Source organism: Xenopus laevis, chromosome 8L, assembly GCF_017654675.1.
Source record: "Xenopus laevis strain J_2021 chromosome 8L, Xenopus_laevis_v10.1, whole genome shotgun sequence".
NCBI lineage: Eukaryota > Metazoa > Chordata > Amphibia > Anura > Pipidae > Xenopus > Xenopus laevis.
Window position 1 is genome coordinate 132,924,590 of NC_054385.1, and position 16,093 is coordinate 132,940,682.

Genomic DNA, 16,093 nt, shown 5'->3' on the forward strand with positions numbered 1-16,093 from the left:
TCCTACCACAGGGGAAGTGACCTGTAGGATCCACACCGGCTCTCACTCATCTCACTCATCTCACTCATCTCACTCATACAGGAGATTGATTCTGTATTGTGATAATGCTTCATGGGGCTTTCCAACCCCTGCACCTTATTATGATAACACATGAACCCCTAGTTACTCACTACTTGTGCATTGTGATGACTTAATATGTTATATTCCTTTATATATCCCTGGTAAGGTCTCACCTAGAGCTCTGGGTTCAGTTCTACAGACCCGATCCCCAGGGGACAGAGAGAGACAGTGATACCACTTTATAGATCCCTGGTAAGGTCTCACCTAGAGCTCTGGGTTCAGTTCTACAGACCCAATCCCCAGGGGACAGAGAGACAGTGATACCACTTTATAGATCCCTGGTAAGGTCTCACCTAGAGCTCTGGGTTCAGTTCTACAGACCCGATCCCCAGGGGACAGAGAGAGACAGTGATACCAATTTATAGATCCCTGGTAAGGTCTCACCTAGAGCTCTGGGTTCAGTTCTACAGACCCGATCCCCAGGGGACAGAGAGACAGTGATACCACTTTATAGATCCCTGTTAAGGTCTCACCTAGAGCTCTGGGTTCAGTTCTACAGACCCGATCCCCAGGGGATAGAGACAGTGATACCACTTTATAGATCCCTGGTAAGGTCTCACCTAGAGCTCTGGGTTCAGTTCTACAGACCCGATCCCCAGGGGACAGAGAGAGACAGTGATACCACTTTATAGATCCCTGGTAAGGTCTCACCTAGAGCTCTGGGTTCAGTTCTACAGACCCGATCCCCAGGGGACAGAGAGAGACAGTGATACCACTTTATAGATCCCTGGTAAGGTCTCACCTACAGCTCTGGGTTCAGTTCTACAGACCCGATCCCCAGGGGATAGAGACAGTGATACCACTTTATAGATCCCTGGTAAGGTCTCACCTAGAACTCTGGGTTCAGTTCTACAGACCCGATCCCCAGGGGACAGAGAGAGACAGTGATACCACTTTATAGATCCCTGGTAAGGTCTCACCTAGAGCTCTGGGTTCAGTTCTACAGACCCGATCCCCAGGGGACAGAGACAGTGATACCACTTTATAGATCCCTGGTAAGGTCTCACCTACAGCTCTGGGTTCAGTTCTACAGACCGATCCCCAGGGGACAGAGACAGTGATACCACTTTATAGATCCCTGGTAAGGTCTCACCTAGAGCTCTGGGTTCAGTTCTACAGACCCGATCCCCAGGGGACAGAGAGAGACAGTGATACCACTTTATAGATCCCTGGTAAGGTCTCACCTAGAGCTCTGGGTTCAGTTCTACAGACCCGATCCCCAGGGGACAGAGACAGTGATACCACTTCATAGATCCCTGGTAAGGTCTCACCTACAGCTCTGGGTTCAGTTCTACAGACCCGATCCCCAGGGGACAGAGAGAGACAGTGATACCACTTTATAGATCCCTGGTAAGGTCTCACCTAGAGCTCTGGGTTCAGTTCTACAGACCCGATCCCCAGGGAACAGAGAGAGACAGTGATACCACTTTATAGATCCCTGGTAAGGTCTCACCTAGAGCTCTGGGTTCAGTTCTACAGACCCGATCCCCAGGGGACAGAGAGAGAGACAGTGATACCACTTTATAGATCCCTGGTAAGGTCTCACCTAGAGCTCTGGGTTCAGTTCTACAGACCCGATCCTCAGGGGACAGAGAGAGACAGTGATACCACTTTATAGATCCCTGGTAAGGTCTCACCTAGAGCTCTGGGTTCAGTTCTACAGACCCGATCCCCAGGGGACAGAGAGAGACAGTGATACCACTTCATAGATCCCTGGTAAGGTCTCACCTACAGCTCTGGGTTCAGTTCTACAGACCCGATCCCCAGGGGACAGAGAGAGACAGTGATACCACTTTATAGATCCCTGGTAAGGTCTCACCTAGAGCTCTGGGTTCAGTTCTACAGACCCGATCCCCAGGGAACAGAGAGAGACAGTGATACCACTTTATAGATCCCTGGTAAGGTCTCACCTAGAGCTCTGGGTTCAGTATATTCCACCATGACAGGGACCCTGCTGGCTCTACATTCACTGACTGCTGTTAGAATAATATACAATACACAAATGTATAAAAATAGATATGGTTTATTATAAAAATATATTTTATTTTGCATCAAATTATAAATATCTTTATATAAATTACAGTAGGGGTTACATTATCCACTATATATATATATATATATAAATGGCTGTAATTATTTTATAAAGCTTCTGGCAACTCCTCAAATTCTGCGAATGCCTCGTGCATGGCTGATGGAAGTGGCCACATTCCTTGTGGGGGTGTTGCAACCCCAATACCACGTTGTTCTTCTTGTGCAACATGGACATCTTGGCTGGGAATAAATGGCGCCGGCAACTGCCTGTCTTCCAGAGCTTTCCAGTCTATTGGCTAGAAATACAAATAAAAGCTGTTTTATCTTCTACTGAATGATGTGATTTGTTTTATGAAACTCAATAAAAAAATCTGCCCCCATTCCCAAATAAATCTGCCCTGAAACATGAACTTACCTTAAAGTAACAGAATTTCTGCACTTCTTCCCCATCGTCTTTATCTGCTCCCAGACGTAATGTCGGCTCTTTCTTTAGGAGCTGCACAAGGAAAATAATAGTTACTCACAAGCCCATAGCGCAGTTTAACAAACCAATCACAGTGTCAACTAGTGTGTAAATAAAAGCCAGTAGTGTGTGTATATATATATATATCTCATACAGACATATGAGAGGAATGTCAGCCCAGTGGGTTAGTCAGTGATACCATGTGACAACTTACTGCTTTTATTATTGCAACAGTTCTCTTATCCAGACGGGGTGGATATCTCGGTTCTGCAAACCTGACGTTTTCACTCAACTTCTCATCTACTCCAGTAAATGGCAACTGCAGAAACAAAAAGACATTTCTTTAGGGACAGGGGCAACAGGGTTACAGCAGGGCAATCGTTTCTGAGCTGATTCTGTTATTATATGGAGGGGATATAATGAGGGGATTATTGCAAGGGATTATGGGAAGAGAATTCTAGAGTCTAATGGGATCAATTCAAATCAATGGGTGCTTTGTACTTACCTTCCCAACGGCCATTTCATATATAGTGACGCCTAAAGCCCACCAGTCCACTGTTCTGTTATAGCTCTTTCCGCAGAACAGTTCAGGGGTACAGTAACATTTCGTCCCACATGGGTGCGTCATTTCCGTTCCGTAGTCAATTCCTTAAGTACAAGCAAAACTGTGTGTTAGTTTATAATCAATGGATTGTCATTATCTTCTAACTGGTGTAAAGGTGCATAGAATATATAGAGAAAAATGCCCTTAACTGAACCTCATTATTAAAACTACCATGAGAATTGTATATCTCCATTGACTCCAGCATTAACTTGATCAGTGTGCTGGAGCCTTAGCCTGGGATAATATGGACACATTAAAGGGCCAGTCCTGTATATGTTTTATAATTATAACACAATTTCCTACCTGTTTTGCACAGTCCAAAATCTGCCAATTTGGCATAACCAGCGCTGTCTAGGACTATATTATCAGGCTTCAAATCTCTGCAAGGAAAGAAATAAAGTTATTGGTAATAATGTGCTTTTTAGTGTTACAGCCCTCAGGTCCCACTGCACAGTATGTGTTTTCCTATAATCAGAGAATCCCCCGTCCCCACCCTTATGTGTCGCCTCTATCCACTATCAGCATAATGTTCATAGAACCCACAAGCCTCCTTTCCCCCCAGTGCTCCAGCACATTCCAAGTGATATACGTTCTATACATAAGGTTAAGGCCATTGACATAGTTACTCCTGCTGTTATGAATGGCACAGCCTTTATATCCACATGCCTCCCATTCATAATAGCTTTTATAGATCCTATGTTAGAAAGTGGGGACATTTCCCACAGATTATCAATGGAGTGAAATACACCCAGTTGCCCCAATATAATGTGACCCCCCGAGCTACAAACCGGTTGCCTGTCTCTCTAGTACTTACCGGTGGACAATATGGTTCTCGTGTAAGAACTTGATCCCCAGGACGATGCACGCAGAATAGAATCTGTGAAATAAACACATAATCACTTGTTATAGACACACACACACAGTAGATGGGGAATATACAGAAATTGCAGGAAGTTACCCAGTGATACTTACAAAGTGCTTTCATAGGGGAGAGCTCCGTTCTTCAGCCGGGACGCTAAACTGCCTCCAGCGGCGAATTCCATGGCTATATACGCATGGTGCTCACTCTGGAAAGAGCAGAACAGACTCACAAGGAAAGGGTTCCTGGAGTTCCTCGCCAATCTCAATATGTCTCTCTCCAGGAAAAGCCTGAAACAGAAGCCAACCAACATGTCAGGACAGAGCCAGGGAATGAGCCAAGGGAATGTATAGGTCACACAGCACCCACAGCAATTAATTGTATGTAAGTGAAATATTTAATTTCATAATTGCTCCAGTGCAGTTGTTAGTAAAAGAATAAATGCTACTAACATTTCAACGATATTATTTTCCGAATAATGACGCTTGTCGACGCGTTTGATGGCGAGCATCTTCCTCGTTTCCTTATGTTCTGCCTGATAGACCTGGAATGAGAATGAGAATCTTTTATTTCTCTGCAAGTGGCAACTAACAGCCTAATGTTAACCAGGGACGAGTAACTCACCTGTCCAAAAGTTCCCTGGCCAAGCCATCGGCAGAACCGGAAGTTGTCAGTGGAGATCAATGAATCCTGACGGCTGAAAAAGAAAAGAAACGTGAGGTTTAGGCCTATAGAATTCCCAGTGAAGGTGCTTATACTAAATGCCCAAAAACTTCTCTGAAGTACAACAGCACAAGCCAACATGGGCCTTCTGATGGGGACCAGTGGGAGTAAATAGGGGCTATATGGGTGGAACATTGGCATTGGGAAGAGCCTGGTTTACTAATTAATGGGATAATGTTAAATAATCTATGTTTGTGGTTCCACCATTGCACAGAAAAGCATAAATATTATTTTATGTTAATCGATTGGTACCGATTTAACTTACAATGCACCGCCAGTGCCTCCTCTCTCTGCCAACGCTGCTCTCTGGGCAGAACAAGCAATAACGAAGGAATTTTGAGGAGCTCGGGGAACCTAAAAAGAAAAATGACACTTAATTCAGAAGGTCTGAGACTACAGGCCGTGTATAATCACATGACTATTACTTCTGAGCGAAAAGCAAAAGCCATATATCAGAGTTTGGAACTTACATTGATAGAGCCAAGTGGAACTGGTATCTTCTCTGGAATTCCTGGCTCTCCCCTTGAACAAACAACGAAACCTTCCATACTGTCGACTGGTGCACGGAATACTGAAATAAACAAGGGGGAATAATGTAACCACCCACCCCATCGTATGAGGGTCTATAGAATATGGGCTGTACATATAGATATTTTTGGAAGACTAAGGGATAAATAATGGGGGATAGACTAGTAGCAGAGATTGTTTAGATGCTGTACCTGGAGGTGTCTTCTGCACAGAGGAGCTTCTCAAGGCAACCTGTAAACATAGAAAACACAATATTTTAGGGAAAACAGAATCTCTCATACTTGATATAGATACTTTGATATGTATTGTATTAAAATATACTTACAGCGATACTTTCACTTCTTTTAAGTAGATCCTCGGATAGGGAAACTGAAGTGTTTTCACTGCTTTCTGAAGAATATTCAATCTTTAGTATATTCACACTGCCTGGTTTGGACTTTTCTGGCAGATCCTCAGATCCTAAAGTATTGTAACTGCTTTCTGAAGAATACTCGATCTTTAATATATTCACACTGCCTGGTCTGGTACAGGAGTCATCAGGCAGATCCTCAGATCCTAAAGTATGATAACTGCTTTCTGAAGATTGCTCCATCTCTAATATATCTACACCTCCAGCTCTTGTATCTGAATCTTCTGACAGAGACCAAGTCTCTAATGAAGAAGTGTCTGAGTCCAGGTAGGGCATACGGAAACCTTTGCAGAATAGAAGAGTAAATAGTAAATAACACAGTTTGACGTTCGCTCTCTATTATTGGCCCATAAGCAGATCAACGACTAGTTATTTCCTATATACATATATAGCAATAAATACACTGCATGTTTAATTTACACATATCTATGAAGATTCTGATTTATCCAGGTCATGATCTACAGTATCTAATAGAATTACGTCAAGGCAACTGGACAATTAGAGTTTCTCTTGAAAACATTTCCCCACTCATCCGAGTGGCTTCTTCAGTTTAATCAGCTGAACTAGTTGAAATCATGGCCACAGACAGTACAAGAACTAGGGATGGATCATACACTGTACCTGTTTGGGCCTCTTGGACCACAATCAGCATTGCCCCGGAGCTTGGATCAACCATAATTGGCTCAAGTGATTTTTCTTCTTCATCTTCTGGCAGATGCTCAGATAGGAATTCTAAGCTATTGTCACTGCCTGTTGCTGCATCTGACTCTTCTAGATGTTCCGTCACTAATGAAGTACTGTCTAGTACTAGTGTCTCCAGCAGTTCAGTACAGTCGGCTGGTAAGGAAACAGCAGGGGCGATTTCTGAAGTGGATTCTGTAGGAAACAATAGATAATCCATTAGGTTTGTCATGGGGAACTAAGTTAGAGGCTGGCTGAGCAGTGTTGGACATGGAGGTTTGATTAGTGACCAGTACATGGCTCCAACCAACAGGGAAATTGCTCAGGGAATATTTACAAAGGGGCAATGATTCTATGTCGGCACAAGCGCAACGTGTTGAGTATATTAATATTTGTACTGGGAGCCAGTAATTTCTAGTATAGTGTATACTTAATATCAGGGGGGCACAGAGTATGGGCACTGCCAATACAGCAATGATTAACATTATAGGACACGGATTCTACTGAAATTCTACTATACCTTGTTCTATCTCAGCTTCTTGTACGACCATCAATATCGCTCCAGAACTAGGAGTCATCTGAATCGGGTCAGAAAAGCTGCTTTCACAATCCTACAAAATAAAGTTGAAAAGAAAAGAGTTTAGAGCAAAATCCAATGTTTCATAGACACATTATCTATAATCTATAAATCAGATTTATTGTGGGGAAGAAGCACCTCGATTTCTATTTTCTCTTCCTCTACGGTTTCTTCTTTTATAACCGTTTTTTCGATCTCCTTTTCTTCTTTCTCTATCCGTGCTTCTGGACACATCACCGGCGACACTTGGAAAAGGTGCACGGGGGTCGGCACGTTGTAGTTCATCGGCTTCTGAATTTAATAAACACGTATGGGATTTGTTAGAATCATATATAGTTAGAAACATATAAAGACAGCAGTTTTGTGTCATGTACATATTTATATATATTTATATATGATTTATAGTTATGGACATTGCTCTGTTTATTATTGTTGATGGTAAGTGGAAATTGGGGGTGAGATAAAGGTGTCACTATCTTAGTGTAAATGTGCCAGTTTATGTTAAAGGAAATATAAATAGTAATAATGGCTAAAAGTGGGACTCACAGTATCATCGATGATCAGAGGATGAACCTGTAAATAAGAATAAAGAGGAGTCAGTAGGAAATCTCTGTACATTCAGGGAACAGTATTTGCTTTAATAGGAATAATCGCCCTGCGCTGCCCCTTTAATCAGGTGTAGCCTGAGCCTCTTCATTCCGCCCGAGTCTCATTGACGTCACACAGAGAAAGGGTCAGAGCCGCCTTACCTCGTTTTTACGTCGAAATACATTTCGGATAGTTCTTAAACATCGACATTCTCTTCTCGACATTGTTCTACTCCTGCAACATAAACAGTGATAAATAGGTCATTATCTCTAATTGTATTTGGAAACAAAAGGAACTTTCCATAGATAAAACAACCCAATACAATTATATTATTCCCAGTTAGTGATGGGCGAATTTATTCACCAGGCGTGAATTTGCGCGGTTCGCCGCCAGCGAATAAATTCGCGAAACACCCGCGAAAATTCCCGGCAAAAATTCGCCGGCATCAAAAATTTTTTTTTAAAAAAAAACGTACGCCGGCGGCAAAAACGGGCGCCGGCGTCAAAAACGAGACGCCAGCGCCGTTTCGCGAGTTTTTTCGCTGTTTCGCAAATTTCACGCATTTTTCGGCGAAGCGAAAAGGCGCAAATTCGCCCATCACTAGTCGCCTGGCAACTAATCGCCTCTTCTGCGGGCCGACAATCTCCCCGAACTGCCTTCCGCCTGCTATAATGAGGGAATGGCAATCCTATAAGTAGAACTAAGGTGCGGGCCACAATATAGGCTCTCACACTACTTCCCTGGACATACAAAGCCGAGCACTTACTTGATTAAATGTCAATTCTTTTGATGAAATTTGATGAAAATCTAATGAAGTTTAAGTCTGATGAAGTTTGATGAAATGTGATAAAAGTCTAAAAAAGTTTAAATCTGATGAAGTTTGGTACACAGTAATAACACTGGCACAAACTAAGATAGTTGATGACAAAAGCAGCAGAGCTGTTAACTCTACTGCGACTGAACACCAACTGATCTGTCAACAAGCTGGCCAGTCAAGACCTAGATGTTGGGACATTATGACATCACCATCTGCAGCTGTGTAAACATCACATGACCACCTGGAAAATCAAGCTGTACAACTAAAACCACGATGTTGGGGCATTATGACATCATAAGTCAATTGTGACATAACCATCTGCACCTGTGTAAACATCACATGACCCACCTGGAAAATCAAGCTGGACAACAAAGACCAGGATGTTGGGGCATTATGACATCATAAGTCAATTGTGACATCACCGTCTGCACCTGTGTAAACATCACATGACCCACCTGCCATTTCAAGATGGACAATGAAGACCAGGATGTTGGGGCATTATGACATCATCATCTAATTATGACATCACCATCTGCATCACATGACCCACCTGTAATTATAAGCTGGACAACCAAGACCAGGATGTCTATGACATCACCATCTCCACCTGTGTAAACATCACATGACTCACCTGCAATTACATAACCTGAAACAATACTCCTGAAATAAAGCTATATATATTAATAAATGAGTTATAAAAGTCAAAGGGGCGGTTCACATTTAAGTTAACTTTTTTATGGGCATATTTATCAAGGGTCAAATTTTGAATTTAAAAAACTTCGAAATTTGAATTCAAAAAGACCAACTGAAATTAAGTTGAATTTTTTTTTTGGCCGAATAGGTCTGTTTTTGATCGAATAGGTCCGTATTCATCCGAATTGGAATTGTACGGATAGAATTAATAGCACATTCGATCGAATTCAATTTGTTTTTCCCCAAAAAACTTTGATTTTTCAAAGTCCACCAATTGACTGCAAATAGGTTCTAGGAGGTCCCCCGTAGGCTAAAATAGCAATTCAGCAGCTTTTAGATGGCAAATGATCGAATTCACATTTTTAAAGAGACAGTACATGATAAATTTCGAAATTTGAATTTTTTAATTTTTTGCAAATTCAAGTCGAATTTGGACTATTCCCTAGTCGAGGTACAGAAAAATAACTCGAAATTCAAGTTTTTTTTCATTCGAAAATTCACCTCGACCCTTGATAAATCTGTCCCTTAGTATGTTATAAAATGGCTAATTCTAAGCAACTTTTCAATTGGCCTGCATTTTTTCTTTTTCTTTTTATAGTTCTCAAATGATTTCTATTTCTAGCTTTCAAATGGAGGTCAATGACCCTATCTAAGATCAAACGCTCTGTAATTTCTACCCTATCAACCAGATTGCTTAATTACAAACTGGAGAGCTGCTGAATAAAAAGCTAAATAAGTCTAAAACTACAAATAATGAAAAATGAAAACCAATTGCAAATTGTCTCAGAATATCCCACAATCCCTTTAATCAGAACCCAAAGTTTTATTAAAGATCCAAACCAAACAAAAGCTCCAGACTTCCAAACAAAAATTTGAAGTAACCAGTTAAAAACAAAGTCGTGGAAGTGTCTCGTGGCTGTACAGGCAGACAGTTTATGGTACATGGGGGTCACTGACCCCTTCAGTCGAAACCCTACTTCTCTATGAGGGTACAATTGTATTGTTATTGCTACTTTTTATTACTCATCTTGCTGTTCAGGCCTCCCCTATTGATTTTCAAGTCTCTCATTCAATCAAGGGGTTGGTTGCTCGGTTAAATTGATCCCTAGCAACCTGGTAGCTGCTGAAATTCCAAACCAGAAATCAGCTGAGCAAGAAGCTAAAAAATTAGGAAACCATAAAAAATAAAAATAATTAGGACTAATTTTCTCCGAAATTAACCTGAATGTCAGGAAGGCTGCAAACAACTCAAAAATCGATCCCTGGACGTCTCCCATTGACTTAAACAGCAATTCGGCAGGTTTTAGGTGGCGAATAGTCGAATTTGAGTTCTTAAAGGGCCAGAGTATGATAAATCTCGAAAATTTTATTTTCATTTTTTGAAATACTCAAATCAAATTTGAATAACTCCCTAACCGAATGTGACATTTCTGACCATAAAAAAACTCAAACATTTGAATTTTCAATTCGACCCTTGATAAATCTGCCCCTTAAAGTTAATTTAAACTTGATGGACTTTACTTTCCCAAATCATATCTGTTATGGAATTATGTGCATCACTTTTTGGAGTGTTACTGTGATCCAGTGTATCCCCCACACCCCACAAACACGCACAGCCAGGGCCGCCATCAGGGGGTACAAGTGTACCGGGCCCGGGCTTTTTTTTTTCAATCCTCTGGCCACCGATGTATTATTTTAATACTCTATAGGCCCCTGCCACCAATGTTTTTTTAAAAAATATTCTTTGGGGCCCAAATTTTTTTTAACTTGTAAGGGGGGCCCTGGCGCCAATGTTTTTTTTTTAAATATTTTTTGGTGCCCCAATTTTTTTTAACTTGTTAGGGGGGCCGTGCTGCCAATGTTTTTTTTAAAGAATATTCTTTGGGGCCCCAATTTTTTTCACTTGTAAGGGGGGTCCTGGCACCAATGTTTTTTTTAAAAATATTCTTTGGGGCCCCAATTTTTTTTAACTTGTAAGCAGGGCCCTGGTGCCAATGTTTTTTTAAAAAATATTCTTTGGGGCCCCAATTTTTTTCAATTTGTAATGGGGCCCTGACGCCAATGTTTTTTTTTAAAAAAATATTCTTTGGTGTCCCAATTTTTTTTTAATTCATAAGGGCCCTGGCGCCAATGTTTTTTAAAAAATATTCTTTGGGGCACCAATTTTTTTTAACTTGTAAGGGGAGCCCTGGCGCCAATGTTTTTTTTAAAAAAAATGTTTTCTTTGGGGCACCAATTTTTTTAATTTGTAAGGGGGCCCTGGCACCAATGTTTGTTTTAAAAAATGCCTTTGGGACCCCGATTTTTTTTAAAAAATATTCTTTACCTTTTTTAACTCTGATGTCGGTGTGGTCTTTTAACTGTGATGTGGAGTGGGGATTGGGCCCTGAAATTTTAGTTGTACGGGGCCCCGTGATTTCTAACAGCGGCCCTGGGTCCAGTGAGTATTGGCAGCAGCCAGACTGAAATCCTAGGCCATAACTTTGGGGGCATCAGGCGGCTCTCCACAGGACAAGGTACAACATCCCAATAAGATCCAACGCTTTTTCCAAATAAAAATGGGACAAAAGAGTTCAAACTAATAAAGAGCTTCCCTAAGGTGCATGCTGGTCTGTATAATAAAAAGTACAGATACACAGGAGATCTCGTAGAGAAACCGTAATATTTATTCATATTCAAAGCAAACGTGTGGGAATTTAAATACACGGACACGTTACGTCTACGCTGGATGGAAGAATCACAACCAATCGCACGGTCGTATTAGGGAAAATGCTTTGCCCATTCCCGGCCAATCCTGTTGGGTTATATTTTTGGTGTGAGCCAATCAGGTTATCGATCCACTTCTCCAAACACAATATCCTGAGTTCCTGCAGGGAAAATACAGATTGTGAACATGGGAAATCTGTGGCACCAGACAATTGACACGGGCTAAAGGGGATATTATATAAAAGAAATCTTACCAATAATAGCGACAACATCTGCAAGCATGTGCCCTTGAGACATCTTATCCAAACCAGCCTGATAAAGAGAACAGAACGTTCATTATACACACTAGTAGCACATATACCAATAGCTTTAAAGGCTCCCTCCATACACATAGGAGTAGAGTAAAACCCTATTCAAGAAGTTACACTGTGACATCACAGGCCAAATATGAAGTCACTAATGATTTGACTGACAGGTCATTGACTGGTCATCATGAGGAACTAGTGAGACTCATCTGGAGAGAACATCAGTGGGGTCCTCATCACATGGGACTTTCTAACCTGCCCAATAGATATTTGGCCTATTTTCAGCCAAATATCAGTCACACATGGGCCAATAAGCTGCACTCTTGGTCTGAGGGGGTGGAGTCAGCTGCTTTTATCTCCTAGGGCAGGGATCCCCAACCTTTTTTACCCGTGAGCCACATTCAAATGTAAAAAGAGTTGGGGAGCAACACAAGCATAAAAAAGTCCCTTGGGGTGCCAAATAAGGGCTGTGATTGGCTATTTGGTAGCTCCTATGTGGACTGGCAGCCTACATTGAGGCTCTGCTTGGCACTATACTTAGTTTTTATGCAATTAAAACTTACTTCCAAGCCTGGAATTCAAAAATAATCGCCTACTTTGAGGACACTGGGAGCAACATCCAAAGGGTTGGAGAGCAACATGTTACTCACGAGCTACTGGTTGGGGATCACTGTCCTAGTGTATGGCCAATTGATGTCATTTATATTCTGTACTAGTAAATAAACGGTTGCAAGGAAAATAATACGTTTATGAGAAAAAGGGAATTTCCTTACCAGGTGAGCGAATCCGGGAGCTTTAATCTTACAGCGATACGGGCGACTGCTCCCATCAGATACGAGGTAGACACCGAATTCACCCTGGGGAGTAGGAAATCATATAGTAATGTTAGTGAGCAATAACTACATAATTACTACCCCTAGGATGGGTAATGTATATAAGGAGTGTGTAAATCCCTACAGCAAACTGTACAGCAAGGGGCATATTTATCAAGGGTTTCAAACTGGAAAAACTTCGAAATTCAAATTCAAAAAGACCAACCGAAATTAAGTTGAAGGTTTTTTTTGGTCAAAAATGTCCGTTTTCGATTGAATAGGTCTGTATTCAGCCAAATTCAATCGTACTAAATTAGCAATAGCGCATTGAACTTCATTTCGAAGAAAAAAAAAACTTAGATTTTTCCACCAATTGACTCCAGATAGGTTCTAGGAGGTCCCCCATAGGCTAAAACAGCAATTCGGCAGATTCTAGATGGCGAATGGTCGAATTTTTAAAGAGACAGTACATGATAAATTTCAATTTTTGAATTTTTGAATTTTTTTCAAATTCTAATCGAATTTGGACTATTCCCTAGTCGAAGTACACAAAAAATAGCTTGAAATTTGAATTTTTTTCATTCAAAAATTCACCTCGATAAATTTGCCCCCAAGTGTCACTACTAATTAAACCACTACATGTTTTTAGTTATAGCCACAGTCATTTCATTCTGTTCAAATGGAAAGACGTCTTTGGGTGTTTTATCTCCTGCAATTTCACGTGGGCAACAAAATGCCCCGTGTTGTCACCGCCCTAACAGGTGCCAAAATATCAACACTGTAGATAGAAATCACAGGCATGGATTGGGCAACTTTTTGTTCTCCGCCTGTTACTTAGATACAACTCCTTCTGAGGATGCTGGGAATATGTGTCCTTGAATAACTGAAAAGGTAAAATATGAAGATCCCCGATTTAACTGCAAGACTATTACATGGCTCTCTCTGCATAATGTGTCTGTAAAGGAGCAGATTTTAATACTTTATAGATCCCTGGTGTGGTCTCACATAGAGCAACAGTCCTGTCCTGCTTTATGGCAGCTGAGATTCTAGCTATCTGTATAACAGAACATTCTGTCCCAGTGGCTGCACAGATCCTATCTGATCCCCATTGTAAGCAGCAGTCCTGTCCTGCTTTATGGCAGCTGAGATTCTAGCTATCTGTATAACAGAACATTCTGTCCCAGTGGCTGCACAGATCCTATCTGATCCCCATTGTAAGCAGCAGTCCTGTCCTGCTTTATGGCAGCTGAGATTCTAGCTATCTGTATAACAGAACATTCTGTCCCAGTGTCTGCACAGATCCTATCTGATCCCCATTGTAAGCAGCAGTCCTGTCCTGCTTTATGGCAGCTGAGATTCTAGCTATCTGTATAACAGAACATTCTGTCCCAGTGGCTGCACAGATCCTATCTGATCCCTATTGTAAGCAGCAGTCCTGTCCTGCTTTATGGCAGCTGAGATTCTAGCTATCTGTATAACAGAACATTCTGTCCCAGTGGCTGCACAGATCCTCTCTGATCCCCATTGTAAGCAGCAGTCCTGTCCTGCTTTATGGCAGCTGAGATTCTAGCTATCTGTATAACAGAACATTCTGTCCCAGTGGCTGCACAGATCCTATCTGATCCCCATTGTAAGCAGCAGTCCTGTCCTGCTTTATGGCAGCTGAGATTCTAGCTATCTGTATAACAGAACATTCTGTCCCAGTGGCTGCACAGATCCTATCTGATCCCCATTGTAAGCAGCAGTCCTGTCCTGCTTTATGGCAGCTGAGATTCTAGCTATCTGTATAACAGAACATTCTGTCCCAGTGGCTGCACAGATCCTATCTGATCCCCATTGTAAGCAGCAGTCCTGTCCTGCTTTATGGCAGCTGAGATTCTAGCTATCTGTATAACAGAACATTCTGTCCCAGTGGCTGCACAGATCCTATCTGATCCCCATTTCATTCATAGGAAGCACCGTTTTAACCATGAAACTGTTTTTATTATAATGTCAGTCATTCGATATCATTTATGGAATATCCGATGTATGAAAACTTTTGGGAAAGAAAATGAATCAACAGACCAAACAATAAAAAAAATCTTAAGGGAAATTGTGTTTATTAAGGTGAATGAGATTCAGAAAAAAAGCATGAATGAAAAAAATTGGATGAACTTTGATTTCTCTTGGTCAAATTCTTTGTAAATAATGTACATAATGTAATATAGTGTCATTTTGATATGCTTTGATTTTGTTATCATTTGTATTGTTTTTAATTTTAAATAAAAATCCCTATCTGATCCCCATTGTAAGCAGCAGTCCTGTCCTGCTTTATGGCAGCTGAGATCCTAGACATATAACATGGGAAGTCAGTGACCCAATTGATTATATTTATAAGACATAATAAAAAAGACTTCAGGGAAAACACAGGAGAGGGTAAACAACATGTCTGTGGGCTCTGACATGACCACTAGAAGTGGAATGAGTTTATTTTACGCACTGAGAGGGGAAATGATGATGATGAAGAAGAAGATGAAGGCAGCGTGTGTATGTTCATGGCTGTGTCTGACTGTCGAATCCTGTCAGGGTGAGACCACTGAGTGAGACGTGTGAGCGTGAGAAAAGGGAAGACTTGTCCTTTGAAGTGAGTGAAGAGAGAGGGAGAGAAACACTGTGATTCTTGTCTGGGGGCAGCAGATGATTCATTCTGAGACTTTGGGGGGACGAACGGGAGATTCTCTTGAGTCGTATCTGATAACAAACAAGAAAGGAACCGAGAAAAACTCAAAATGTCACTGTGAGGAGGAAAACAACACAGACTGAGCTGTGATTCCTCTCCCTGTATCGTCTTAGTACATTCCAGTCATCTTAAAGGGGAGATAAAGCCCAAAAATACAAATATCCACTTGCAAATATCCTTTCATTTATAGTTATGTGTAAAGATAATTGCTGTGGATGTCTGCCTGACTGATTATATCCTCTGCGCTGCTGGTTCTGACTCTTGAAACAATGTAGCAGCATGCCGATGTGTAGAAGAACTGACATCTTTATCGTTTCACAAGTCAAAGACACAATATGGCTCCCGGGCCCTCCGGCTCAAAGCCCTGCTAATTTAGTCTTATGGAGCCCCATGATATTTGATTGCAACCCTGGTGGTGCAAAAATGCCCCCGGCTCATAGGTCTTTCATATTTAAAGG

The 16,093-nt window shown here is 41.4% G+C and overlaps 3 protein-coding genes across 3 annotated transcripts; all 3 read right to left on the reverse strand.

Moving 5' to 3' along the window:
* Positions 1-2,226: 2,226 nt before the first annotated feature.
* Positions 2,227-5,394, reverse strand: LOC121397262 (serine/threonine-protein kinase N2-like). The gene is made up of 10 exons (XM_041573802.1): positions 5,271-5,394; positions 4,702-5,154; positions 4,530-4,621; positions 4,191-4,367; positions 4,033-4,095; positions 3,522-3,598; positions 3,120-3,262; positions 2,829-2,933; positions 2,567-2,647; positions 2,227-2,447 (listed from the first exon to the last, which is right to left on the reverse strand). Exons 2-10 carry the CDS (start codon positions 4,939-4,941, stop codon positions 2,259-2,261), a joined length of 1,167 nt encoding a protein of 388 aa, XP_041429736.1. The 5' UTR covers positions 4,942-5,154; positions 5,271-5,394; the 3' UTR covers positions 2,227-2,258.
* Positions 5,062-6,256, reverse strand: LOC108699639. The gene is made up of 4 exons (XM_018231734.2): positions 5,654-6,256; positions 5,520-5,559; positions 5,271-5,371; positions 5,062-5,154 (listed from the first exon to the last, which is right to left on the reverse strand). The coding sequence occupies exons 1-4, from the start codon at positions 6,011-6,013 to the stop codon at positions 5,062-5,064; spliced, it is 594 nt and encodes a 197-aa protein (XP_018087223.2). The 5' UTR covers positions 6,014-6,256.
* LOC121397263 lies at positions 6,251-7,912 on the reverse strand. Its single transcript, XM_041573803.1, has 5 exons — positions 7,745-7,912; positions 7,542-7,568; positions 7,134-7,286; positions 6,939-7,029; positions 6,251-6,613 (listed from the first exon to the last, which is right to left on the reverse strand). Exons 1-5 carry the CDS (start codon positions 7,805-7,807, stop codon positions 6,288-6,290), a joined length of 660 nt encoding a protein of 219 aa, XP_041429737.1. The 5' UTR covers positions 7,808-7,912; the 3' UTR covers positions 6,251-6,287.
* Positions 7,913-16,093: the final 8,181 nt, after the last annotated feature.

Bases quoted from the DNA above. Each gene is read 5' to 3' on its own strand.
- LOC121397262 (XM_041573802.1), bottom strand. From the start codon at position 4,941: ATGCCAATGTTCCACCCATATAGCCCCTATTTACTCCCACTGGTCCCC. The intron at 4,368-4,529 runs GTTAGTAGCATT...CTTCTGTTTCAG, and splicing joins GAAAATAATATCGTTGAAAT to GCTTTTCCTGGAGAGAGACA. The intron at 2,648-2,828 runs GTAAGTTGTCAC...TTCCTTGTGCAG, and splicing joins CTGTTGCAATAATAAAAGCA to CTCCTAAAGAAAGAGCCGAC.
- LOC108699639 (XM_018231734.2), bottom strand. From the start codon at position 6,013: ATGCCCTACCTGGACTCAGACACTTCTTCATTAGAGACTTGGTCTCTG. The intron at 5,372-5,519 runs GTACAGCATCTA...TGTTTATTTCAG, and splicing joins TGTGCAGAAGACACCTCCAG to TATTCCGTGCACCAGTCGAC. The intron at 5,155-5,270 runs GTAAGTTCCAAA...TTTTCTTTTTAG, and splicing joins TTCCACTTGGCTCTATCAAT to GTTCCCCGAGCTCCTCAAAA.
- LOC121397263 (XM_041573803.1), bottom strand. From the start codon at position 7,807: ATGTCGAGAAGAGAATGTCGATGTTTAAGAACTATCCGAAATGTATTT. The intron at 7,287-7,541 runs GTGAGTCCCACT...TATTAAATTCAG, and splicing joins CTCTGATCATCGATGATACT to AAGCCGATGAACTACAACGT. The intron at 6,614-6,938 runs GTATAGTAGAAT...TGTTTCCTACAG, and splicing joins AGAAGCTGAGATAGAACAAG to AATCCACTTCAGAAATCGCC.